The following is a 27,997-nucleotide window of genomic DNA, read 5'->3' as shown; positions in this document are numbered from 1 at the left end:
CGGGGTTGGTGAACGCCGCAGGGGGCGGGGCTCCGGGGGAAAAGCCTCGGCCGATTTATCCAATCAGAAGCGTCTTTGTCATCGCGTTCCAGTCGGGGCGGTCGCCCGCGGAAATTTGAAATGGCTGACGGGTTGCCGTCGGGTGGAGGTCTGGGGCTTGGGGCGATGGCACCAGAGCGCACTAACTGGGCAGCCGAGGAGGAGCCGGAGCCCCTGGAGAAAGGTGAGCACCCCCAAGCCGGGCGAATAGTCTCCGTGGCGGCCTGGGGCGTCGGGACACTGGCAGGCGCCTGGGTCGCAGACCTGGCGAACTCTGCTGGCCACCGTGGCGGTGAAGGGTGTGCCAGACCTGGATCCACTCTCAGGATGTCAAAGTCGTGAGGTACACGGGGACAGTTACCCCTCCCCACCCTCTTTGGTCTCAGCTTTCCTGAGACTGGAGGAAGTTGGACTTAGGCCAGGGATTCTCAGCCTGGAAGGGTTACCGGAAGCTTTGAGCTTATCGGTTGAGCAAAGATTTTTTTTTTTTTTCTATCTGCATCTCAAAGGAGGTCAAAATCACACTTCCCCTTTTTGAAAAAGATAACCTTGAATACTTGGCCTAGATACCTTTTCTGAACACTGAAGGCAGATGACCTGTCTAAAGGTAGGGGAGCCAATTTGGGAGAGAGTTCAGAAATAGAATGCGCGTCCCATAATTCTATCTCTTCTTGGAGATTCCATTAATGGGGGGCAGTTGCCGAGAGAAGTGCTGGGAATTGAACCCAGGGTCTTGCAAACATTCTTCCACTGAGCTACATCCCCAGACCCCCATTTACTTTTTTTTTTCTGACATTTTAAGCCTGTTTACATTCTTTAATACTTTGAATTAAATTCTTTAATACTTTGAATTGTGTTATGAAATGGAAAGAATTCTGGTCAAGTGAGAAAACAGGTGTGGCTTAATTATTAATGTATCTTTTGAACTGGCAAAAGTTGATTAGCTTTTTTTCCCCCCTTGGAAAACAGAACCAAAAGTTCTGTCTACAGTAAAGATGAAGTAAGATAATGCGTAAAGAGTCATGTCTTTGAAGTGGTTGTAAAGAAAGACATATGCTACATGACATCACATGGAATCTTAAAAAAGCTGAACTTTCAGAAACAGCATAGCTGGTGGTTACCAGCAGGTGGGGAAAATAAAGAGCTGTCAAAGGAGAGAGAGTTGTACTTATAAGATGAATAAGTTCTGGAAACTTAATGAACTAATGATGACTATAGTTAATAATATTGTGTATTTGAAAAAAAAATTTATATTTATTTTTTAGTTTTAGGTGGTCACAGTATCTTTATTTTTTATTTTTATGTGGTGCTGAGGATCAAACCCAGTGTCTCATGCATGCTAGGCGAGTGCTCTACCACTGAGCCCCAGCCCCTGTATATTTGAAATTTAATAAGAGTAGATAAGTGTTCTTACAAAACAACAACAATAAATCCAAAGGGGCAGGGGAGAAACGAAGGAAGGAAAGGAAACTGTGAGGTGATGGAAATGTTAGCTTTATCGTGGTAATTCATAATATATACTTATCAAAACATCACAATGTACACTTTAAATATATACAATTTTTATTTGTCTTTTCTACTTCTGTAAAGGTAGAAAAACAGATCAAAAACAAAATAGCCATAAAGAATGGTGTTGTTTACAAACAAAAAACATGCATTCTGTGTGCTGGACACTGTGGTCAAAGATTAAGAAATGATTTTTTTTACTCCTAATTGAAGTGGGCATGCTATTTTTACCTTCCCTTTATAGGCAAGGAAACTGAGGAATAGAGAAATTGTTGCCCAGATAGTAAGCCCTCTCTGGCTTATGTGCATCAGTGTTTGTAAGCAGCAGAACTTTGAATACATTTTGTGGGGTCATCTGTGGGGTTGAGTAATTTTGGTAGCCTGAACAGGGGCAAAAAATAAATGTAAGGAAGGAGAAAAGGAAGCTGAAAATAAAGAAAGGTGTGAGAAGGTGTGGAAAGATAGACTGCTGCTCATGACAGACTTAACTTCCTAAAACTGCCTCCACAAGCTCTTCTGCCAGTCTAAATGCCACCTTGGCATTTTTTATTTAGCAACAGTTTGTCTGTTAAAAAATCTTTCTAAACTGAATTAGATATGCCACTGGCTATATCACTCCTTGTGAAACATAATTATATCAGGCCAAACCTAAGGTGATTTGCATTTTCTGTTCTTTTCCTTAGACAGTCAGTGAAATTGGTGAGGAGGAACCTAGTAGCCTTAGTGAAGTAAATCTTATGCTTTATTAAGACTCTTTCATCCCTCTTTATTGAGGGGCCATTGACAGACTTCACTGTGGAAAATAAGGCTTCAACTCATTTGAGAGGGACTATCAGCTCCCTCTTTTAATGTAGCTTAATGGAATTATTTTTTGGGGAAAAAAACAACTGTAAGATATTTATTATAACTTGCTAGTTATAGCAGTAAAAATAAAAATCCACTTGTGTCCTTTAAAGGAGAACTTGGATGATTTCCACTGAATTAGAAAACAGTCTTCCTTTGTTTTCCCCCCAAACCTCACAGAACAACAAAATCCTAACCTTTGAAAAAATCTTAAGCTTTTTATTGTTTTGAAATAGAATTTGGATTTTGAGATACTTTTGTTTTATAAGCTAGTTTCTTCTGACAGTGGTAGAATGAGTAGAACATTCATACTCAAATCCTTTTTTGTATTTTGTTTGGAAATTGCTGAACGAGGATGTGAAAATAGAAGCATTCTGTAAGCACAGAAGTATCTGGGATAGTTGAGCCTACTTGTTTTTGTTGTTCCTTTAGGTTTATTCCAAGATGAAGAGTCATGCAGTGATTGTAGCTACCATGATAAGCCAGTCACTAGTTTACAAAGTTTTGTGCCAGAAGGAAAAACTCTTTTCCCAGAAATTTTCCAAACAAGTCAACTTTTGTTCTATGAACGATTCCGAGCCTATCAAGATTATATTTTAGGTGAGTAGGTTTTTTTTTTCTTCTTTTATCTTTTTAGTTACAAGTAGAATGTCTGTCTCAATTTCTGAGATTGCCAATTGTTGGTTTTGAGAAAGTAGATGTAAATGAATCTATTAACTTCTCTCTGCTTTATGCATACTCGGTTCTTACTGTGTTTAATTTGTTTGTAGCTGACTGCAAGGCCTCTGAAGTAAGGGAATTCACAGCTGAGTTCTTGGAGAAGGTCCTTGAACCATCTGGATGGCGGGCAGTCTGGCACACTAATGTGTTTGAGGTGCTGGTTGAGGTAAATTTAATTCTGTTGTTAAGATATTTGTCTTTAGCTATAAGCACTTACTTCAGACTGTTATAGCCAAAGTGCTTATTTTTAATTAATGTTTATGAGCTGATTGAAAATAGCATGTTTTTCTCATCTAATTGCCACGGTGTTCTAAGCGTTCCAGTGTATGAAGTGTTCCGCAAATTTTAAAAGCTACTGAGGAGGAGCTACCAGGAAATTAAGATGGTTTAAATTTCAGTGTCCTTTGACAAGGGGAAATGGATTATAAACCTAGGAAGTGGAGGAGGTATTTGAGATCATTTTAAAAATAAGGAGGCCTAATTATGAAGTCAACAGAGTTTTAATTAATTTTTTTTACCTTCTTAGTTTAGCCCATTGAGTAGCTTAAACCAAATAGGCATTTTAAAACTCATCCATTTTTATTTATTTATTTTTTTTTTGGTCTAACAAATTTGTAGGAATGTGGTTAATGGTTAATCTCTTGCTAGTGTGTCCCACTACAGAAAATAAAACAATCTTATTTTTCAACTGACTGGGCCCTTCACATTAAACTTGCATTCTAATATTAGCTGTGAGTTTTTCTCAGTGTTTGTTAACTGGACCACAAAAAGCCCTGTTAATCCAAAATGTTAAACCAGGGAGTATGAATTCAGTGTGGCTGTAGCTCCTTTAGAAAATGACATCCCATACTGCGGTGGTTATGTATGAAGCAGTGGGTTGTAGCTGTTTTGTGCGAATTTAAAAATTTTGGATTATGCTGATATCCTTACTTGAAGTTCAGATCTGTTAATTTAGTTATGGTAATGCTCCTCTTCCCCTCCAATCAATTTTCTAAAAGCAGTCAAAGGCATTGTCTTAAAAGACTAGTGTGCCATTTCTCTATTTAAAACTCCTAATGCACACTTACCAAGGGCTTAGTGTTTACTTAATGTCTTTGTTAGACCAGGATGCAAGAAAAGACCACTGACTCCAGTTAAAATCAAATTAAAGCAAGCTTATTGTTTTGACCGGCTGGGCTGCCTCTCCCTCCCAAAACGACGGGAACAAGACCGCACCCCAGCTTTCCTGCAGCCCAGCTTTATAGCCCAGAATGTTACACAAAGGGGGGTTCAGATAACAGAACTCTGACAAGCATCACATTAATGGTAGTTTACATTTTTTGCTGGCCCCAACATCAGAATTTATGAGGACCATTAGATCCTCAGAAAGGGTCGTTGTCTGGCCAGGGAAGGCCAATATTTATGAGGTGTCACTAAGTTTCAGAGAGGGCTGCTATCTGGTCAGAGAGTCAGGCATGGGTGAGTTCAAGGCACGGGCAGGCATTCCAAGCAGGTTCAGAATTTGCAGTAATTTATAGTAAAGCCGAAATTATCTTTTCATGGCTTTGTGGTGAGATGCCCAATTTTAAGAAAAGATCAGGTTGGGTCTATCATCTTCTCATTGTGCGGGAGAACAGGTAAAATCCAAGTTCCTTCTGATGTCCTTTGTGTCCTGGTCACTTTGCCTTTCTCATCTCTTGCTGCCTCTGCTCACTCCCAGTCTACTCCCTTTGGTTCCAACAAGAAGCACTGCCTATCTTCTCCTCCAGATGTGAAGCTTGTCTCTACTCCAGGACTTTTGCACTTTCCCTGCTCTTAGACTGCTGCTTCCTTTTTATTATTCTCAGCTTAGAGGTGACTTAGCCTGGTCACCCAGCAAAACCAGGTCACCATTCCTGCTTATTATTCTCTGTCACATACTTTTCACCATCTTGTTTATTTTTCTTCCTGATTACAATATAAACACCATGAAGGTAAAAGCCAGACCTGTCTTGTTTTCCCTTTATATTACAAAAGAAGACTCCCCATCCCCATTTCAAGCTTTTAAAAAAATTAGGCTATCAGTAGTGTTTTGTATGATTATCTTAATTTTGATTTACATGTGTTAAGTGACATTTTAAATTTTAGGTTACAGATGTGGACTTTGCAGCCTTGAAGGCAGTCGTGAAGCTTGCTGAACCCTATGTCTGTGACTCTGAAGTGAACACTTTTACCTTGGATTGTGTGAAAGAGCTCCTGGAGCTGAAGGAATGTCGGTTGCCCCTGCAGGAGTTGTGGGTGGTGTTTGATGGTTCTGGAGTATTTGACCAGACAGCCCTTGCAATTGAGCATGTCAGGTAGGAAGAGAAGTTGGTAAAAATAACCTTGTGGCCCAAAACTTTGGATGAAGTGATGTTCTTGTCTCTGTTAGATTCAGATTTAAAAACTCAAAATGTAAACTTTGTCACCGCAATGTGTGTGTGTATTTTTTGGTCCTGGAGATTGAATCCAAGGATGCGTTACCACTAAGCTACATCTCAGGCCTTTTTATTTTTTATTTTGAGACAGGGTATCACAAAGTTGCCGAGGCTTGCCTTGAACTTGTGATCCTCCTGCCTCAACCTTCTAAGTTGCTGGAATTACGTGTGTGCACCGCCATGCCTGGCTGTCACTGTAATATTTTAAAATATTCAAAGATTAGGAGAATCTTGAGTTTTTTTTTTTTTTTTTTTTTTTTTTTGCAGTGCTAGAGGTTGAACCTAGGGCCTTGTGCCTGATAGGTGGGTGCTCCACCACTGAGACACACTTCTAGCCCCTAGGAAAATCTTTATTAAATTAAAAAAAATTTTTTTTTAAAATGCTTTAAATGTTCATTTTATTATCATTTCAAACTTATAGAAAACTGGAAAAGACTGGTATAAGGAATACCTGTTTAGCCTTCACTGAATTTCCCCAAATGTAACAAAACATAGGAGATTCTCAATTTGGTTTGTATAGATTTAGAAACTGCCTTGAAAGTTGTGGATGCTAAGGCTTTTGGCTGGTATGTTTGAATATAAGAGGATAGAAAGAAAGGAAAGGAAGTAAAGAAAGTGGTATAGTATGATCTATGTGTTGATAAGACTAATACACTTTTTTTTTTAAAGAATGTGTCTGGTCAGAAGGTATTTTCTCAGGCTGCTTCCTGAATCTTTTTAGAGGATGTGTTCATGTGTCCTTTTTGGCATGGTTTATTTCCACTTGCACAAGTGTACTCTTCTTTGTCCCTTAAGTGAGCAAGCAAGCCCATGATACCTTGATTGACTGGTATGCTTTTAAAATACTTCAGATAAGTCTTTTATCAAATAGCTCTTGATACAGCCCGCTTTTTTTTTTTTTTAATCTTCTTATATAAAGAAAGCTTACTTTTAATTCAAAATGGACGTATATTCCTCTAGGAAGTGGAAGACTAGATAATGTAATGATCATAATAGTAGTAATGTTGTGTGATGTTTTGTAGTTGAATAAGTACTTTCTGTTAGGGTAGCTGGCACAAATATCCATGAGATGTCAGAAGCAAGGTCTGAGACATTCTGCTTCTTTGTAGAGTATTCAACTTAAGAGAGACATAGTTCTGAGTTCAAGCAAAGATTTATTTATTTTTATTTATTTTTTAATTTTTTTCTAGCAAAGGTTTATTGATAGAAAATATCTGCCAGGCTGCCCTTCTGCAAGGTGCAGCAGCCAGTATTACTTGAATGGAAACTTAAATATCTTTTGGACAAGGAACAAGAGCAAGCTAGAACTGAACCTGGGTGCAGGTGGTTTGTAACAACGGTTTTTTGTGTTTAGGGATCTTGACACCCCTTGACAGGGGTGGTGTTAACGGTAACAGGGTATCTTAAGTTTCTTTTTCTTGGCAGTTTTGATTTCGGGTCAAGGTAGAGTCCCAGAACCAAAATGAACTTACTAATGTTTAGGGACCCAACACTTTCCAGTTTCTATACCATTAGTGAGTTAACCTGATTAACTTAAGTTGAATACAAAGAAGCAGAATGTCAGACTTTGCTTCTGACATCTCGTGGAAAATTTCTAATTGTGTAGAAGAACATTTAGCTCTAGATGTTCAGTATTAGGCCAAGCAATATAAATCTGAAGAACTGGTTTCTGTCCAAAGCCAAAATAACTTCTTTGTGCTTTTCTCTTGTTAAAAAGAAAACCTGTCAATTGATGCAATTGAAGGTAAAGGGTTAACTGATGGATTTAGGAAATTAGGAGTCTAGGAACTAATCTCTTTTATGATGTTAGAAGTTAGTAGAAAGAAAAGTACCTAGATTGGTCATATTGTTTGAAGAGGAGCCTGGCTAAATTTACTCTTCATTTGGAGAGCTCAGATTCTGATCAGAGAAGGTCAAATTAAGAGGATTTTCATTTGTTAATGATTCAATAAATATTTGAGTGCTGGGTCCTCAGTGTGACTGGTGCACAAAGCTGACCCAAGCACCATCATCAGGAAGTCATTAGTTAAACATGTGTGATGAGCCTTGATGACATAACCACCCTAAAATATATCCATGATTGGAAATGGCATTGAGTGCTATGAAGAATTACAGAGTTTCCAAAGACTAGGTTAAGTTCTATTGTTATTTCCTGAGGAAATGACATTTGAGGTTGGGTCCGAAGGGCTAGCTGAAGGAGGCGCAGGTGCAGGAAACAGGTGCAGGAACTGAGTAAGTTTAGGGAACTGAAAGGTCAGTAAGGTCAGAACACAGTGCTGGGAGAGAACCAGGAAACCAGGCTGAGAGGCTGGCATGGGTCAAAGGTATAGGGATTTGTTAGCCAATTAATCATTTTTTTGTCTTTAAGAGGATTGGGAAGCCATTGAAGAGTTTTCATTCTTGAGAGAATGTGATCAGTTTTATGCTTTGAAAGGTTTATATAGCTGGGCATGGTGATACATGCCTCTAATCCCAGCGGCTCTGGAGACTGAGGCAGGAGGATCGAAAGTTCAAAGTCAGACTCAACAATAGTGAGGCCCTAAGCAACTCAGTGAGACCCTGTCTCTAAATAAAATACAAAAAAGGGCTGGGGATGTGGCTCAGTGGTTGAGTGCTTCTGAGTTCAATCCCTGGCCTCCCCCCTGCTCAAAAAAAAAAAAAAAAAAAAAAAAAGGTTCATTCTAGCTTCTGTGTGGAAAATGAATGGAGGGAGATGGAATAGGGAGGTCAATTAAGAAGCAAGACAAAGAAAGTGGGAATACTGAGAGGACAGATAGAGCCTGATCAAAAAGTGGAGTGGTTGGGACATGGTGGGGAAGATGTGAGGATTGAGAAAGGTAGGACTAGATATGGAAACAGTCAAGACTAACTCCCAAGTTTCCGGATTGAAAGAGTAAATCTAAGTTTACCAGGTGGAGAAGTTGGAAGGCTTCTGACCAGCATCTTACATGGAAGTTTGAAAGAACTTGTGAAGTTAGGAGTTTACATGCAAGGACTCTGAGGCAGGAGATGTGCTTTAGAGTTAGAATATTAATCCTTGTAATATCACCAAGCTTAGGACTTCATTCTGAGGGCAAAAGGGGACCAGCAGAGGTTTTTTTTTTTTTTTTTTTTAATGAGGCACCTTGAAGTCCAGTTAAAAAAACAAAACAAAACAAAACAAAACAAAAACCCAAACCAACCAAACAAAAAACCCATTCTCCAGAGGGTGAAGAGACCGACCACCTAATCTACAAGAATTCAGACCTGGCTTCATTTTCTGCATTCCTTCCTTTTCACAGCAGAACTTGAAAGAGTATATATAGTCACATGTACTTCCTGACATTCTAGTAATGCTCCCACTCCCACTTCACCACTGAAATTTTGCTCAAGGTTGGTAAAGACTTCTGTGTTCTCATATCCAGTTGATATTTCTCTGATCTCATCTTGGTTGACTGCATTCTGGGCATCTGGTCATTCCCGTTTTTCTTAACACACTCTCCTTCAGCTTCTGGGACACTGCTGTTCAGATGCTATCTCACAGACTTGCTTCTCAGTCATCCTGGCCAGCTTTCCTTTTGTGCTCAAACTGCAGAATGTTGGAGTTTCCCAGGGATCAGTCCTATGTCATTGTCTTAGTCTGTTTCTGTTATACTAATATCATTGACTGGGTAAATCTATGAACAATGGTTTCTTTTGGCACATGGTTCTGGAGATTGGTAAAGAGCATGATAAAGCTCTCATGACTTCTTCTTCTTTTTTTTTTTTTTTTTTTTTTTTTGTGGTGCTGGGGATTGAACTCAGGGCCTTGTGCATGCAAGGGAAGCACTCTATAACTGAGCTATGTCCCCAGCCCTCTCATGACTTCTTAATACTGTTACATTGACATTTCAATTTCAACATGAGTTTTGGAGATCAAAGCATAACAGCCATTTACTCTTTTATCCTTGATTAACTTTGGAACCACATTAGAATCATCTGGGTTATTTTCTTTATAGAAATATTCCAAGTAATATATGAAGGAGGAATGATAGAATATCAGTATTTTATAACCACTAATAACATAAAGGTTATAGGGAGTGGTCATCAATGGCTGCTAGGTGAAAAACTGATAAGGAACTTTGTAGTGAGTGAAATCAGGCTGATAATGCCTGAATTCATCTATCAGTTTTAACCTCATGAAAAAGAATGGCCAGGCATTATGTGCTTCCTGATAGAGAGATATTATACCTCCCTTGGGGTATTCTTGCCAGAAATCTTACCTAAAGCTGATCAAGCTACTAGATGTTACTATCATTTTACTAGAAATAAAGGAAACAAAAGACTGTGTTAAGTGACCCTATTGGGATGTAATTAACAAAATTCAGAGTGTGGGAAACTATTAAGTAAACTCCATGGTAAAAAAGAGGAAGGAGTAATCTATAAAATAATTTAAGAGCTATATTGATTAAATGCAACAGCTGACCCTTGTTTGATCCCGATAAAACCCTCTAAAACAAGAGCAAGAGACAACTGGGAAAATTTGAACACTAACTGTATAATTAATAATATAAGGAATGAAAATTTTCTTTTTGGTATAAAGATTTATTTTATAGACAATACTAAAACTTTATGAATGATATTGGTGAGATTTGCTTCAAAATATTTCAGTGTTAGGGTGATGGGGGAGGAGCAGAGATAAGTAGGTGAGGTAGAGATGCTAATGAGTTGATAATTGTTGAAGCAGGGTGATGAATACAAGGTATTCATGATACTGTGTTCTCTGTATGTGTTTGAACTTTTTTTTTAAAAAAAGTTAAAATCATTTTGGCAGCTTTAAAAAAATATAAATGCTGATTTTTCTCACCATACTGAGAGGTTATGATTTATTAGTCTAGAACAGGGAATACATTTTTAAAACATCCCTGGGGACTCTAATGTATAGCCAGGGTTGAGAACTATTGCTTTATATTATGTCCCTAGATGATCTCATCTATTGCTTTAATACCATCAATATGTTGCCCCTACCAGATTTATATCTACACTTGACCTTTCCCTAAAGCTCTGGGGTTCTGTATTCATCTGCATACTGGACATCATCCATTTGCAGATCAATAGGCATCTTAAATGGAACACTTTAAAAACAGAACTCTTTATTTTTAACCCCAAATCTGTTTTTCGCCCCTTCTTTTCCATCTCAACACTGGCATTATCATCTGCCCAGTTACTGATAATCAATAAATAGCCCTGATAAAAAGAAAGTTCTAACAGAAACAATGTTGTGGAAAAACTTTTCTAGCTGATCTGAAGGTCTATATTTTATATGACTCATGACTGTCAATTATAGCAAATTACAGTGTTCACATATATTAGAGAATGTTGTGAAAATAGTTGTAAGTAGCTGTAAATGGTAGGATTTTGATTTTCTCTTTAGTTCTCATTACTCCAAAACTCCAATATAATGAGCCAGTGTTTGAATTTAAATGATACTAAACTCTTTTTCAGATTTTTCTACCAAAACATTTGGAGGAGTTGGGATGAAGAAGAGGAGGATGAGTATGATTATTTTGTCAGATGTGTTGAACCTCGATTGAGATTGTGAGTATTTATTACTGACCTCATATGTGTTGCAAAATGGATTTTAAAAAAAAAATTCTACCCGTGCGATACACATATCACATGCCCCAGATGCCCCAGACAAAAACAGATCAGTGTACAAATAGTACAAGTTATTAAATGAAGCTTGTGTGAAGTGTAGACACCTGCATTTTAAATTTATGAACTAAGTTTAAAAGCAGAGAATTCAAGAACATTTAAATTATAACTCACTATTTATGAATATGAATAAAATTTAATTGAGCTAGTGTTTTAAAAGCCTTTTGTTAAAGTCAAAGACAATTGTTAGAAAAATAGTGAAATTATTTGAATTACTGAAGACTCCTTTGCTTTAAATCTTTAAAGACTACTTTTAAAGTATATGGTTTTACTCTAATGTTTTGTCAAGCAAGCTCTTGCTTTATTTGACAAATAGTTAAAAATATTAAATCATTAATATTGGTAGAATGAAAATTTCCAAAGTACCAAAGTACATTTTTGTAATTTATCATATTTCAGTGGGGAAAAGCCTTTCCATACAAAAATATAAAAATTAACTCTGTATCCTAAACTGTTATTCTATACTGACCTTAAATGTGGTATTCATTTATCATTCCACTAGATGGTAGTCTAAGACCAGTGATTTTCTTGTATTCATGAATTGTAATTTAATAGGCAGTGCTGCAATGAGAATAAAATTAGAACTTGCACTCCAAAAAAAGAATTATGGGAGATGATTTTTTTCTTGTGTGAAAGATGATTTGACTCTATAAGATAAGGCAGTAAGCCTTCACATTTTTGTGGAATCCAATATGATTTAGTAAGTTTCTCTTGGTTTCAATAGTAAATAATAAAAAAAAAAAATGCGAAACTCAGGCTAATGATTCTTACTTATTTAGAATTATGTATGTCTGAATTCAGCTCTTCAAAAATTGACTATGTTTTCTATTCAGTCTTTCCAGTTTTTTCATTGTGTCTATTCTGTTTTCCCACAATGTACTCTAATGACAGATTTTCGATACACTTGAATATTTTCTTGGTTTGTGATATTTGCTCTTAAACAGTAATGATCGGTTTTGACTGAAGTGAAATGTAATGGTAGGTGACTATCATGCATATCTGGCAAATTTGATCTTTACTTGGAGAAAAATTGTATTCTGATTTGACAGCTTTGCATTGCTAACAAGAAGTGATTTACATACATACTCTGTATCACCAGCAGATGGAAAAGCATAAGGCAGAAATGGTTTGGATTATAAAGAAGAAACTACAGTGCTTGATGGAGAAACTGGAATTTTATCAAATGTAGGCAGATCTGAAATGGTTCTTTAGCTAAGATAGGAGTAGAGCGTCAATAGACAAGATTTAAAAGGAATCAAATCGTACTGTCTTGATTTTATACTGTGTGGTAAATATTTTTCCTTTCTAATTCAAAACATAGAATTCCAGAATTTAGGAGTCTGAGATACAAATGTTGGTTCATTGCATCCAGACCATGACGTATCAATATGACGAGGAGAAATAAACTGATTACCATGGGTGTTAGAAATACTAAGAGACTCATTTTAAAATTTGAGCCTTAATCTTCACAGTTTAATAGACCTGATCAGTAAGTTGTTTGCTCCCTAATTTCTTCTTTGCAAAGTGAATTTAAATCTTTAAATAATTATGGATTAACCAAAGCAGAGGAAATCCTTGCTTTTTTTTCAAGAGTTGCCTAATTTATTTCTTGAAAAATGGGGAAAGAATTAGTTTTTATGTGTTTTAAATACTATTTGAGTGTTCACCATAATTTGGTGTAAATTTATTTAGGATTATGATTCTGTTCCTTGGTTTTATTCAGAGCATAACTAAGTAAAACAAAAACAAAAACAAAACAAATGAAATCATCATCTAAAGCAATAGTTCTCAACCTTGGCTATATTAACATCTAGGGAACTTTAAAATTACTTCTAGCTGGTGCTGTGGCACACATTTGTAATCCCAGTGGTTTGGGATGCTGAGGCAGGAGGATTGTAAATTCAAAGCCAGCCTCAGCAATTAGCAAGGCCCTAAGCAACTTAGCAAGACCCTGTCTCAAAATAAAAAGATAAAAAAGGGTTGGGGATGTGGCTCAGTTTTTAAGTTAACTTAAAATTAACTCTGTATCCTAAACTGTTGTTTTACACTGACCTTCTTAAATGTGGTATTCATTTATCATTCCACTAGATGGTAGCCTAAGACCAGTTAATTTCTTGTATTCATGAATTGTAATTTAATAGGCAGTGCTGCAATGAGAATAAAATTAGAACTTGCACTCCAAAAAAAGAATTATGGGTCTGAGATACAAATGTTGGTTTATTGAAACAACACCCAAACCCAAACCAAAATTAAAAACAAAACAACTTTTAGAGACCCATTTAATTGGTCTGGATGGGGGTCTAGGCATCTGTATTTTTGAAAGCTCCCCAGGTGAGTTGAATATTAAGCTAGGGTTGAGAAGCGCTGGCCTAAGTCATTGCTAGTCACTGTGTTTTTAACTAAGAAATAAAGCAATTATTTAAAAACTGTATGTAATGGCAGTAATCTTATATTTTATTTTCAAAACTATTGATTTCCTTTTTTCTATTTCATTAATTTTTTATCAATTAACTTGTACATTCCAAAATTATTTTACTGCACCCAGAAATACTTCTTGATATGTCTTTACAGAATTTCAAAGGCTATCTCTAATAACTTCCTGAGATAATTTTTGTGCATTAAATGTAGGCAGAGCTAGATAATTTAAATAATTTCTCATTTTTGATCCTATAAATCTGGTAATCTTAAAAGTTGTAAAACAATTTTAGATACTTCCCTTCCTACCCCCAGTCTCAAATTCCTTAAATAAGACTCAAATTGAGTCTCAAATAAAACTTGAAATCTTATTGTTAGGATTCTTTTTGTGTGTATGTGTGTTACTAGGGGTTTAACCCTGGGGTACTCTACCACTGAACTACACCCCCAGCCCTTTTTATTTTTTTTATTTTGAGACAGTGTCTTGTTAAGTTGCTGAGGCTCTCCTGGAATTTGCAATCCTCCTGTCTCAGCCTTTGAAGTTGCTGGGATTACAGGTATTTACCACCATGCCCAGCTTGAATCTTAATATATGAGGAGAAAATACTTTCTTATTGGATAATGATTACACATTATGCAGCATGAACTGACAATGTTTTAAAAATACAATGCTGGGATCTCAGGAAAAAAAAAGAAAATTCTCAAAAGAAGAAAAGTTAGTGACCCTAATGAAGCTGTTCTTCATACTTCCAATTGCTTTCACTTATAATGGAGTGCTATTCAGAGCAACTTAACATATACCTGAGTATGTACTATAACTTGCTGGATCTTTGAGAACTAAATGAGCTGTCTTAATGATAAGAAAATTTACTTGGAAGGCAATAGATTTCAATTTACTTTCAGGTATTATGATATTCTTGAAGACCGAGTTCCTTCAGGACTTGTTGTTGACTACCGTAATCTGTTGTCTCAATGTGAGGAGAGTTACAGGAAATTTCTAAATCTGAGAAGCAGTTTGTCAAATTGTAATTCTGATTCTGAGCAGGAAAATATCTCCATGGTGGAAGGATTAAAATTGTATTCGGAGATTGAACAGTTGAAACAAAAGCTAAAACTCATTGAGAATCCTTTGTTGAGGTATGTGTGTCTTTGTTTTTCTTAACTAGTTCGTATTAGCTATCTTACTGAGAATTAATGGATGTATTTGGTTTCTTTAAGATATGTGTTTGGTTATCAGAAGAACTCTAATATTCAAGCAAAGGGCATCCGTCCAAATGGCCAGAAGGTCACCCATGTGGTCTCATCCACCATGATGACTGGTCTACTTCGGGCTCTGCTCAGGGACAAGCTTTGTGAAGAGCATTGCGAGGGGGAAATAGAAGTTCAGGTAAAAGGGGAGTTGTTTGCTCCAGGTGACTTCGCCTTTTGATTCATACCAGATTTTTATGAATTCTACAAAGTGTTTATAGAAGCTTTCTAGGGTTGGTTTTCTGTGAAATGAGAAGTAGTAAGAGCACAGCCTTTTGTTAACAATAGTCACTTTAACAAAAGCATGCTTGGGGCTCAGTGCACTATCACAGGAGACACTTAATGCAGTTTGTGCTCCATTTTAAAGGTCAGACATGAAGACACTTGCAATAATACTCAAGTTGCAATACTCAACCGTATTGCAATATGTTGTTTTCTAGTTCCACAGAGATCCATTGTCTGCTATAAATGCTTGCTTTGAAGGTGACACTGTTATTGTTTGTCCTGGTCATTACGTGGTAGATGGCACATTCTCCATTGCTGATTCCATTGAATTGGAAGGTGAGTATGGATGATAATACAACCAATTTCTCATGCATACATATAAATAAGCAGTAAATCAATGATCGTGTTGAAGTTCCAAGAATGTAATTTCAACCCATTTGGTTTCAAGTGAGATGACTTGAAACATTAAGGGTATTTAAAGCTTTCAGGGTTGACCCAGTGTTTGAGCAACTTGAATCATAGGTCTTTGAGACAGTATATATGTTGGGAAGATGTTTACAGGCATATTGTTTTTAAGACCTTTAGGAAGAAGTGTACTTTCTAGATTATATGTAGTTTGTGGAAAAGAAGTCTAATTTTTGGAATGGAAAAGTATTCCCAGCAAAATATAACCATATATCTATGTCTATGTCTATGTTTAATATTTTCTTATCTGTTGCTTGCTCTTAGGTCATACATTTTGTGGATATCTTGGTACCTGATTTTTTTGTTTGTTTTGTTTTAAAGTTAGCTTATTTTTATAAGAGATATTTTTGAAAAGTGCATTTAACTTGAATTGGTACAAAAATTATCTTAATTCTTTAAAAGCTTACTGAATGTCACAAATACTACATTTTGTATCCTGGCCAAAGTATACTTTTGAGAACATCAATATTTGAAGGTTGTATAAAAGCAACTTTTTTTTTTTTTAGTTGATAGATCTTTATTTATTTGTAAATGGTGCTTAGAATTGAACCCAGTACCTCATGCATGCTAGGCAAGCGTGCTACCACTGAGCCACAACCAACCCCTTCAAAAGCAACTTTTTAACAGTAATAATCTTAAAGTTCATTCAGAATGATTCCTAAATTTAGTTTAGTTTACAATTGTTCATTTTGGTTCTGCATATTTCTATAAAGTAAAATTTAGATGCACCTGTTCAACTATTTACCAGAACAGCTTCAAGTTAGTAATAAAGCTTGTAAAAAAAAAAAAAAAAAGGATATATCATTTTGTGACTTAAGCAGCTGTTCACAAATGGCTAAAGCTATGTTCTTTATCTTGTCAAAACTTCTTAATGGAAGCAAGACTGGGAGTTTAATTTCCTGCTGTTCACTACTATATCATCGTCCCCTTTTTTGTTTTATGTATATAATTTTTGTTTTTTCTCCTCTCCAATGTTTGATTTATCATAGATGTATGTGTATAAAAAACACATCTGCAGGGTAAATCACTGCAATAAAAACACTTTATTTTTTGGCATAGTGAAAATAACATTGATATTATATTGTTTGGTGGATAAAAATTCTTTCTATATTGGTGAAGAAATAATAATGTAATTGCCAGAGTGTTATATATAACCATAGAGTTCTGATGGGTGAGTATAAAAATGACTATAAATTTACTAACCGAGGGCATTTCTAAGAATTGGGGAATCAGATGTGATCTGCAGTGTGAATGTGTGGAGTACTAGTGATTCATCGATAACACTTGTAACAAGTGTTACAAGTGTATTGAGTACCTACTGTGTGCAGGTTTCATAAATATGTGCAGGATGAATAGCTCTTAGAGTAGGCCTTTTTTGTTTAAAAAATCTATTCAATTAGGTGATGGTTTTGTTTTTAACTGCTAAGAATACATAATTTGTATAATGATCTCAGGTTTTTTTCCTCAACATGGAATTCTTTTTATATTTTTTTATTTTTCTGAAGATAAACAATGATTGTTATAGGAAATATGCAAAGTACAGACAGACACAAAGAATCAGAAACAACTCAATCCAATTATCCAATGTCCACCCTGGTAGCATTCTTGTGTTTGGAGTCTTAGTGCCCCTCAAGGCTTGTCTAAACTCTTCAAGTAGCTTTGCTGTTCAATGCTGTTACTACTTTCATCTACTCAAGCAAAGACTCTTCTTTATGAAAAGCCTAGAAAAAACAATGCACCAAACATCCAGATATTTAACTATCTCTTAGAGAGAGTTTTTTCTTATAGCTTTGTTTGTGTGCTTCTGTTTTATGATGAAAGGAAATTCTCTAGTTTTCTGTAAGAGCATCCAGAGGCTTGGCCTGCATTATTAGTTGGATTAAGACTTTGTTGGGTAAAATGATGTGCACCTGTATTCCCAGCTACTGGGCAGGTGTAGGCAGGAGGATTGCTTGAGCCCAGGAGTTTGAGCCTAGCTTAGGCAGCATTAGTAACACCCTATCTCAAAAAGAAAAGAAAGAAAAGAAAAAGATTTATGAAACCTGATTTTTAAAAATTGGTTAATTAAGTAGACCTTTTTTTTTTGTATTAGCTTAAACTGTTTGAAGTTAATTTGTCAGGTTCTAATTTTGAGAAATGCTAGATATATTCCATATAATTTATATTAGAGCCATAAAATCTTAGGGGAAAACTTAGAAGGGCTGAATGCCTTAGAATTACTTATTTTTTTTATAGCAGTTTTGTAAGTGAATTTAGTGGTGAACTGACCCAAGATGGTTGGCAGAGCAGTCTTCCTAATATGGGATAGATTGGAGGGTTGTTATTAAAAATTGGATACCTTGACTTAAATTACACAAGGTATGTAGAGAAAGATTTTATTTAAATATAACTAACATTGATTGTCTTGAATTATCATTTGGAAATGTTTAGACTCGTGAAATTTGTTCTAACGTTTTTGTGTTCAGACGTTTTCCCTCACCCTTCTTGAGTGTTCTTGCTTTCTTCCTTAGGATATGGTCTACCAGATGATATTGTGATAGAAAAGAGAGGCAAAGGAGATACTTTTGTGGATTGCACAGGTGCGGATATTAAAATCTCAAACATAAAATTTGTTCAGCATGATGCTGTAGAAGGAATCTTAAGTAAGTATCTGAATATTTGGTGCATTTTTTTTTCTAGGCTTTGAAAGACTATTTTCTATGGAAGATAGAATGTAACTCAATACCACTGGAGTATATGGAAGGCTGATTAGTTACTGTGTACATAGCATGATGAGTTAAACAGTTTACCCTAAGGTGAAAAATAGTTAAGCTTATTGTTTTTTTTTTTTTTTCCTAGTTCAGCTTATTCTTGAAAACTTGTTGGTTTTATTATCCTTTTCTTTTCTGTGTGATTAATTCTTTTAAAGCATTCCAACATCGTATTTTGTGTTCTTTGCATTCATTTTAGCATTAGACTAAAACTTGCTACTTTGACATTGTGCTAAGGTTTGGATATAGTTTGTCTCCCAAATATTCTTATGCTTGAAGCTTGGTGGTGGTGTTGATGTGGTAGAATCTTTAAGAGATGGGATGTAGTGGAGGTAATTAGGTCCCAGGGGTTCCACACTCATGAATGGATTAATGCAGGTCTCACGGGAGTTGATCAGTTCTCCTGAGAGTGGGTTGGCCCATGCCCACACTCTGGTTTCCTTGGTAGTACATGTTTTCCTTCTGTATGCAGCTGATGTCATTTCTTCTCTTCCATGTTGTCATACAGCTGAGAAGATCTTGCCAGACACCATGCTGTTTGGACTTTTTACCCACCAGAATAATGAGCCAAATAAACTTTTTTTTTTTAACATTACCAATGTCAGGGGCTGGGGATGTGGCTCAAGCAGTAGCGCGCTCACCTGGCATGCGTGCGGCCCAGGTTCGATCCTCAGCACCACATACAAACAAGGATATTGTGTCCGCCAAAAACTAAAAACTAAATATTAAAATTCTCTCTCTCTAAAAAAAAAAAAAAACATTACCAATGTCAGGTATTTTGTTATAGCAACACAAAACATTGTTTCCTAGAATCTGTATCTTCCTTCCAGGTCACTTAGCAGAGTTGCTCGTATATGTATATGTATATGTATGTGTGTATGTTTGTGTAGGGTGTTTTTTTTTTTTTTTTTTGTAATGAATAGATGCTTTTGCATTTCTGAGGTCAAGTCATTTTCTAAGGAAGTTGCCTTTAGGTTTTAGAAAATTATTCACTATAGTGATTATTTAAATTTTATAAATTTGTAAGTCAGCTAACAATTTAAATGGTACCTCTTGAGGAATACTTAGACTATATTTAATGTCAACGCTAGGATATTTCTAATATTGGAATAGTCACATTACTTCTGAAAGCAGTTGACTGTATATTTTCATCATAGTCATTCACCGTGGCAAGACTACATTGGAAAACTGTGTGTTGCAATGTGAAACTACAGGAGTCACAGTACGAACATCAGCTGAATTTTTAATGAAGAACTCAGATTTATATGGTGCCAAGGTATGGCGGAAGTAATTATTTGGTTTAAGTTTTCAATAATTAAACTATGGGACCAAGATGTAGATGCATACTTCAATTCTCTTTCTTCAGAGAAGTTTAGATACTTATTATCTACTAAATAAGCCCAAGCCTTCTTATTTAGCCACTAAGCATAAGCATAATACTGTAGTATTTTTAAAACGGAGATTAGGAAGAAAAAGAATAAATCTCATAATTTCTCTTGGGTAATTTAAAAATAAATTAAGATCCTTAAAATTATAACTTTTAGGCAATTTTGAAACAGCTGAAGCTCAGTTGCTTTTTAAAAAAACTTTTGAATTTGAGATAATTGTAGATTTATATGCTATTATAAGAAATAATACAGAGAGATCCCATATGTATACGCTTTACCAGTTTCCCTTGCAAACCTATAGTACAATGTCACAACTAGGGTATTGACACTGGTACGGTTGAGCAAAGAATGTTTTCACCACCGCAAAGATCCCTATGTTGCCACTTTATAGCCAAACTCATTTGCCTCTCCCACCAACCTTCTTAACTATTGGCAAACTCATCTCTTCTCCATTTCTATTATTTCCTCATTTCAAGAATGTTATATAAATGGAATTACAGAGTATATAACCTTTTGGAATTTTTCACTTAGCGCAGTTCTTTGGTGTTTTATCAAGAATTTGTATGTTCCAATAGTTTCTTCCGTTTTATTGTTGATAAATAGCTCAACATGTGGTCGTTTCAGTTTGTTTATTCACCTGTTGAAGAAGTAGATGATCTAAATTTTCTCTCATTTTTATCTGTTGTGAGCTTCTTCATTTTTATCTGTTGTGAGCTTCTTCTTGATAGAGCATACCTATAAAAAGCTGTTTATATTTAATGATGAAATACTGAATATATTCCTCCTAAATCAAGAACAAGGTAAGGATATCTGCTCTCACCACAATTATTCAACATAGTGTTAGAAGTTCTAGCCAGTTCAGTAAGGCAAGAAAAAGGAGGCAAAGGGCATATAAATCCCCGTTTACAAGCGATGTGATTATCTGTATCAAAAATCTCCGAAAATACTACTGGTTCTGAAGTTATCTTCTATTTCTTTGCTGAGACTTTCATTTTCTTTAAGTATGTTCACAATTGCTAATTGCAGTATTTTTTTAAAATCATGGTTCTTTTGATATTATTGTCAACTAATTCTGACATCTTAGACATTTTATAGTTTTGACATCAGTTGATTGTCTTACTTAGTTTGGCATCTTCCTGGTTCTTGGTATTTTAAATGATTTTCAGTTGAAACCTGGACATTTTTGTATTATGTTTGGATCTTCTGTTTTAACTGGGCTTCTCTGAGTGCTATAAAGAGGATGGGGCAGGATTGATTCTCAGGTTGGGTGGGGTACTTGTACTGCTGGGTGGAAGTGAGAGATCCAGCTTCCCTCCTGGTTTCCAATGACACTGTTGTACTTGGGGCTTGTCTTATTACCACTGAGCAATGATGAAAGTCCAGATTCTCCATTAGGCCTGCTCTGATACCACCCCAGTGGGGATGGTTGCAATGTCAGGTGGAGGTAAAAGTCTGGACTTCCCATGTAGTCTCTACTGATACTGCTAGGCCAAGGGTCTTGGATGAAAAAGTTACCTGGTTACAGTCTGGTTGAAGCAGAAGAAGTCTAGGCTCTCCTCTTGACCTCTGCCAGCATTTAGTGGGAATGGGGGCTGTTGTTGTTTTATCCTCTGTGGTATTTGGCTGGAATAGAGCTGTTATTGTCTAAAGTTTTCTATCTTTAGGTTGTCTGGTCTTTTGACTAGACAGAGCAATCTTTTTTTTTTTTTTTTTCTGTGTGTGTTCATGTTTCTGGATCACTAGCTTCTTCAGTGTGGGGATTATGAGGCAGAAGGAAAATCCAGGGAACTCACCATTGTGTTGGTGTCATTCTTTGTGTTTTGAAGTCCCAAGCAGTTCTGCCTTCTTCTCTCCACTTTTAAAGAAAATATTGTATTTCAGTTGTAGATGGACACAACATCTTTATTTTATTTATTTATTTTTTTAATGTGGTGCTGAGGATTGAATCCAGTGCCTCATACATGTGAGGCAAGTGCTCAACCACTGAGCCACAACCCCAGCCCACTTTTAAGTCTTTTTCTACTTGTTTTGTATATATTGCCTACGTTTTTGATTATACCTAACAGAAGGAATACGAACATGTACTTCATCACATTTAGTGGGAATGGGGCAACTACTTTTTCACTGCCAAATAGCTGTTCACTTCATTTTCCCGGCGATTGCTGGTTTAAATTGTCCTTTTAAAATTTTACATTATTCCTTTACATTATAGGTTGATATTTAATTTTAACTATTTTGTTGTATATTCACGTGTTTTATAATGGCATATCAGTATGACATATACAACTATGAATACCATATAGCTTTGGTGTGTAGTAGGCTACACCATCTAGGGTTGTGTAGGTACAGGCTAAGATTACACAATGACAAAATCACCCAACAACAAATTTCTCAGAACATATGCCTATTATTAAGTGACCTATGGATGTATATATATTTTTTCAGTATACTCCTAAATCTTTTTGCACATAACCCCAATCTGAAAATCTTTTAGCCTAATTAGCAATTAAAAAAAACATTTTATAGAAGAGTTAGGGTTAGTGTGTACATAGGGTTCAGCCATATGTAAAGGGAGAAGTAATAACAAATGTACTCTCATGGAATACTACTACTCCAGAAAAAACAACTCAACACCCATGCAGTAGATGTGTCATAAATGATTATAACTTTTTAATCAATGATATCATGAATTAACATATTCTGAAATGGTTTCTTTTTCTTTCTTTTTTGAAATATGTTTTTAGTTATAGATGGACACAATACATTTTTTATTTATTTATTCATTCATTCATTCATTTATTCATTCATTTATTTATAATGTGTTGCTGGGTGCTGGGAGCCATCAGCCAAGTAGGTATGACAAATTCCTTGCCAGCTTACTCCCATGCTGTCTAGTGGAAGGACTTCTGAAAGGTGACCTTGCTCAAGGACCAGGGCAGGATCCGTGTTTAGGGTGTTCCCCCTTTAGAATAGGGCAGTTTAGCATAATAGGAGATTAGGGTGTTCCCCCTTTAGAATAGGGCGTATCCTGTTGCTGAGTTCCTCTTGAGTGCTTAGGGTCAGACAGTATATTTTGGGAGACAGAAGCCCATGTGGAGTGGATTTGGGCAGAGAACGTGGATTCCCCCAGAACGTGTTTGTAGACGGCCGGTGTGAGTTCGGGAATAAAGAATTGCTGTTTGAATCTACAAGCTGTGTGGAGACTCGTGATTTGTGCCCAGCCAGAGACTGCGGCAGCTGGGGATCAAACCCAGTGCCTCATGCATATTAGTCAAGCACTCTACCCCGGCCCCCCACCCATGAAATGCTTTCTTAATTATAGAGACTTTTGTTTTCTAAAGTATATAATATAATATTAGCAATAAATAGTTACTGTTACTTTTTTGTTGATACCATGTGGTATCATGGGACAATGTGAGAGAATTGGATCATGGTGGGTCTTTCTGGTCACTATGAATAAGTAACATTTGTATTAACTGCTAATTTTAACATGAGTGTAGTAGTAGAGGCCATTGCTTGCATAGAAGTGATTTTAAAATCATTATGGTAGGGTTATTTTTAAACTGTCTTGTTTTTAAAAATAGACTCTTATTTCTGTCTTCAAATTTCAGTATTTTACTAGACTCATACTGTTCTCCAACTAATTGAGTATGTTTGAGAATGGTCATTTTAAGTGCATCTTTCAACAAAATTGTTAAATGACTATTTTTTTTTTTTTGGCAGAATCAGAAAACATTTGTCTAGAATTAGAGTGGAATAAAAATCAAGTTTTGACATTCTTAACCACTGTGTGTGTGTGTGTGTGTGTGTATGTTAAGTGATCAACAATTTGTTGGAAATGGAGTAAATAGAAATGTTGATTAAAAATACCTAAAGCCAGGCACAGTGGTGCACAAGCGCCTCCAGAGGCTGAGACAGGAGGATCACAAGTTAAAATCCAGCCTCAGCAAAAGTGAGGTGCTAAGTAACTCAGTGAGACCCTGTCTCTAAATAAAATACAAAATAGGGCTGGGGATGTGGCTCAGGGATCAAGTGCTCTTGAGTTCAATCCCTGGTTAAAAAAAAAAAAAAAAAAAGAAAAAGAAAAAAGAAAAGAAATACTTTAAAGAAAGTCATCTATAAAACACTTTATCTTTGTATGTTACATTTTTTTCTGTGTTAAAGGCTAAAAAGTCATTGTAATAAATCTTTTAAAAACTGATTGTCATTACCCCAAATTGTAACTTACAGGGTGCTGGTATTGAAATATATCCTGGGAGTAAGTGTATCCTGAGTGACAATGGGATCCATCACTGCAAGGAGGGGATCCTCATTAAGGTGAGCATTAGCTGAAATACATTCTTTCTAAAGATTAGAATGGTTTCACCTAAGAAATTATGTTTTATTAAATTTCTATGTTGGATTCTATTGCTTTCTAGTTTTGAAAGCATAAACAGCATAGAAATTTAAATAACACAAGTAGTTGGTGATTTCTTGTGAAAGAGCTTTGCTGTCTTTAGATATGCAGAAGTGACAGGAACGCTATGTCACTCTGGTACAGTGTATTAATAAGCATATATTTTCTACTTTATTTTTAGAATGGTGTGAAAAAAGATTTTTAAAACAGACAATGTTGAATATGACAGTTTCTTAAGAAATTTGTTTTCAATGTCACAGGACTTCTTAGATGAGCATTATGACATTCCCAAAATATCCATGGTAAATAATGTTATACATAATAATGAAGGTTATGGTGTTGTTTTGGTGAAGCCTACAATTTTCTCTGAACTGCAAGACAATGCCCATGATGGAATTGAAGGTAGGCTATATTTAGTAATTTTTTATATAAGACCATATGTAGTTTGCTTTAAACTGATTAGGACTGAGTCTTCCTCCCCTCTTTAAAAATATTCCTAGAACATGCTTAGGCATGGACATAGAGAAGCTTGGTAAAGTGTTAGCATTATAGAATCTCAGGGTGAGAGAGACTTTGAATGTCAACAGGTTCATCTGTTCATTCAAAACTTGATGTGGTGGTTTCTGTGACCCCACACTCCCCTTGTTTTCATGCTTGGTTTTCTGTAAGTGTATAGAATAAGGATAGGTATATGCTAGCAGTGGTGGCTCCTACTAGGATTTGTTAAGAGAGGAGGCAGTGAAGTAAGTGTGTCAGGTTGAAGGCTGCATTTACTTAGGGATATACTGGAGCTTGCTTCTGTTTTTCATTGGTAGAAGTTAAGTGTCTCATTGTCACCTGCCTTTCTTGGCAGCAAAATGAGCTAGCTCAGTGGAGATTCATGAATTTTAAGCCATGATGCAGGTCACTATTAAATCTCAGTTATAGATAGGGATTAGACATTTATGTGGATGAGGGAAATTTAAAGCAGTTTAAATAATAGTCCTTGTTATTCTTCAGAATCTGCTCTATTTATATCTCTAGAAGTTTTTATCTCCACATAGGTCTCACAGTGTGAAATTAAGGTGTCAAGTGAGCAGAATTTTTATCTGAAAGCTCTGGTGAAAGAATCTACTTATAAGCTTATTCATGTCATTTCACTAGCTGAATCCATTCCTTTAGGTTGAAGGACTGAGGTCTCTGTTTTTTTTTTTTGCTGGCTGTTGGTTGGGGATCATATTCAGCTCCTTGTCTCATTGTCTCAATCCTTCTTAGCTACAGAGAACCTCCCTGAAGGCAAATCTCTCTGACTTCCTCTTCTGCAACTAGCTGGAGAAAATTAATTAGTACATTGCAAAATTACAATGCAAAGTTCTGTTGCCATTTAAGAATAATGAGTGTGTGGTTGGGGGTGAAGCTCAGTGGTAGAGCACTTGCCTAGCATGTACGAGGCCCTGGGTTTGATCCTCAGCACCGCATAAAAATAAATAAGGGTCTGGGACTGTAGCTCAGTAGCACAGCACTTGCCTAGCATGTGTGAGGCACTGAGTTCAATCCTCAGCACCACATAAAAAAACATAAACATAAAATAAAGGCATTGTGTCCATCTACAACTACAAAAAATTTAAAAAATAAATAAATAAAATAAAGGTGTCCATCTACAACCAAAAAAAGTAAAGGAGAAAAAAAAAGAATAATGAACGTAACACCAGGGGTTGGGGATCATGGGACCCATCTAGAATTAGCTGCTAGATTAGAAATTTAAGAAAAGTAGCACTGTCTATTAATCTTTGCATCCTAGCTCCTAATGCAGAGCCTAGCAGACAGTAAATACCCAGGATATGTCTGTTGAGTGAATGAGATTCTAGGATGAAGAAGGTAAATAAAGAATTTAAAATTGGTGAAGAGTAAGACAACTGCCAGTTGAGAATCTTATGGCAAAGAATTTGTAAAATACAGATATATCAGGAGTCCTTGGCAGAAAAAAACTTGAAAGCTCTAACAGACTGTGTAGATATATGTATTAGTTTGGTTAGACTGTTTATTGAACTTTGTTATAATTTGTTTGTTTCTCCAGAAAATAAAGCACTTAAAATTCAGACAAGTGAAGAGGCAGATGCAGCTGAAAGAGTGGATCTAGAAGAACTGATTCAATGTGCAACAGGCAGAATGGAGCTTTATGAAAGAACTGACCTTTCTGAGCAAGTTGAGGGTAATTGTGAAATTGTAAATGAACTAGTTGCTGTCTCTACACAAAAAGGCCACATGAAGAAGAAAAGGTTGAGTGAACTGGGGATCACACAAGCTGATGACAACTTAATGTCACAGGAGATGTTTGTTGCAATTGTGGGGAACCAGTTTAAGTGGAATGGAAAAGGGAGTTTTGGCACTTTTCTTTTCTGACCACAGTGATGTAACTAGATAACAAAATATTGAATTTTGCACATGCTGCTCTAAGAATCACTGCTGCTCTGTAGTTTGCTTTATGTTGTATTTTATATTTGATATATTTGATTGGGCTTGAGTGAAATGTAGATTTATTTCTATCTGCAGCTATTGCACATAAAACACTCTTCATAAGAAAGGTCATAAAAACATAAAATAATTGGAGATTTCTTATTTAGAATGTCTTGTTTTCTTAAACACATAGTTCTCATATTAAGCCTGCTGTGTAGCTTTCTAGTGTGAATACACTTTAATCCAGCACTTCAAAGAGGAGGAAGAAAGGTAGGGAATGCAAGACAGTATGCACCAAAATGCAGTAGGTATCACATGTGCAGGGTTCTTCTAGAGTTGTTTTTTTTTATCCCAATTACAGTGAGTCTGATTTCCACATTATATTTGCATAATACTTGTCTTAAAATAAAAGCTTTTATGATTGGGAAGTTATCTAACTAATCAGACTTTTTATTGAGAATTTGAGTAGAATGCATTTTTATGTTGAACTATGCAATCATCAAGCCAGCAATAGATAACTTAGCAGGTTTGAAGCAGAAACAAAATGTGTTGTTTGGAGTCATGTGTTCGTAGAGCATTTCCAATACTGAATGTGAATGATTAAAAAGAAAGTTTTTTTCTTTCACCATAACAGTATTCTGATCGTATTTCTTACATAGTCAAAATGATTACCTATACAACCTATATCAACTATGTATTCTTGGTATCTCATATTGTAAACATAGCTTTTAAACATATTTAAAATTTAAAAAGCTATATGTGACATTAATATGCCTACTGATTAAAATTATACTGATGAAACAATCAAATGGAATCTTGTTCTATTTTTCCAAACACATTATTGACTATACTACCAATGTAGCATTTGTAGCACCCAATATTTTGATATATTTTTAGTGTTTCAGAAAGAATATTATAATACCAGGGACGGTGGTGCAGACCTATAATCCCAATGGCTTGGGAGGCTGAGGCAGGAGGATTGTGTGTTCAAAGCCAGCCTCAGCAAAATCGAGGAGATAAGCAACTCAGTGAGACCCTGTCTCTAAATAAAATACAAAGTAAATAGGGCTAGGGATGTGGCTCAGTGGTCAAGCGCCCCTGAGTTCAATCCCCAGTAAACCCCCTTACCCCCCCCACCTCATCCCACCCCCCGCCAAAAAAAAAAAGAAAGAATATTACATCTTCCCAAGTGTTGTTATGTTTGTTTCTTACATTTGAGTAGATAATAACTCTTATTTTTCAAATGCTACTAAATATGGGAGGATTTATATTAGATTTATTATTTGATCCTTGAAAGACATTTTTCTTTTACATCTTTTAAAAAAGAGGGTTAAAAAGTAATGTTGAATAATTCTGCATTAGCTTTAGCCAAATACTGACTGGAAGACTATTTATTCAACTTTTTAAAATTAAATTGGTTTTCTAGTTGAATTTCCACTAATAGGATTTAGATTGTTT

At 35.9% G+C, this 27,997-nt stretch overlaps 1 protein-coding gene across 2 annotated transcripts; it reads left to right on the top strand.

Annotated features, from left to right (window-relative positions):
• Positions 1-120: 120 nt before the first annotated feature.
• On the top strand, positions 121-26,485 carry Shcbp1 (SHC binding and spindle associated 1). Of its 2 annotated transcripts, none has more exons than XM_076838983.2 (13): positions 121-223; positions 2,821-2,880; positions 3,159-3,274; positions 5,215-5,423; positions 11,007-11,099; positions 14,535-14,768; positions 14,850-15,018; positions 15,320-15,440; positions 18,080-18,211; positions 19,477-19,595; positions 23,938-24,024; positions 24,364-24,505; positions 26,160-26,485. In XM_076838983.2, exons 1-13 carry the CDS (start codon positions 121-123, stop codon positions 26,483-26,485), a joined length of 1,911 nt encoding a protein of 636 aa, XP_076695098.2. The 2 variants fall into 2 exon arrangements, with proteins under 2 accessions (XP_076695098.2, XP_076695099.2); XM_076838984.2 differs by having other exon boundaries at positions 2,821-2,988.
• Positions 26,486-27,997: the final 1,512 nt, after the last annotated feature.

Source organism: Callospermophilus lateralis, chromosome 18, assembly GCF_048772815.1.
Source record: "Callospermophilus lateralis isolate mCalLat2 chromosome 18, mCalLat2.hap1, whole genome shotgun sequence".
Taxonomy (NCBI): domain Eukaryota; kingdom Metazoa; phylum Chordata; class Mammalia; order Rodentia; family Sciuridae; genus Callospermophilus; species Callospermophilus lateralis.
The sequence above is the reverse complement of the archived record's forward strand: the minus strand, read 5'-3'. Positions and strand labels throughout refer to the sequence as shown.

Excerpts from the sequence above, each read along its gene's own strand:
- Shcbp1 (XM_076838984.2), top strand. The coding sequence starts at position 121 with ATGGCTGACGGGTTGCCGTCGGGTGGAGGTCTGGGGCTTGGGGCGATG. Across the intron at positions 14,769-14,849 it reads ATTGAGAATCCTTTGTTGAG|ATATGTGTTTGGTTATCAGA; the intron begins GTATGTGTGTCT and ends GGTTTCTTTAAG. Across the intron at positions 24,025-24,363 it reads AGGAGGGGATCCTCATTAAG|GACTTCTTAGATGAGCATTA; the intron begins GTGAGCATTAGC and ends TCAATGTCACAG.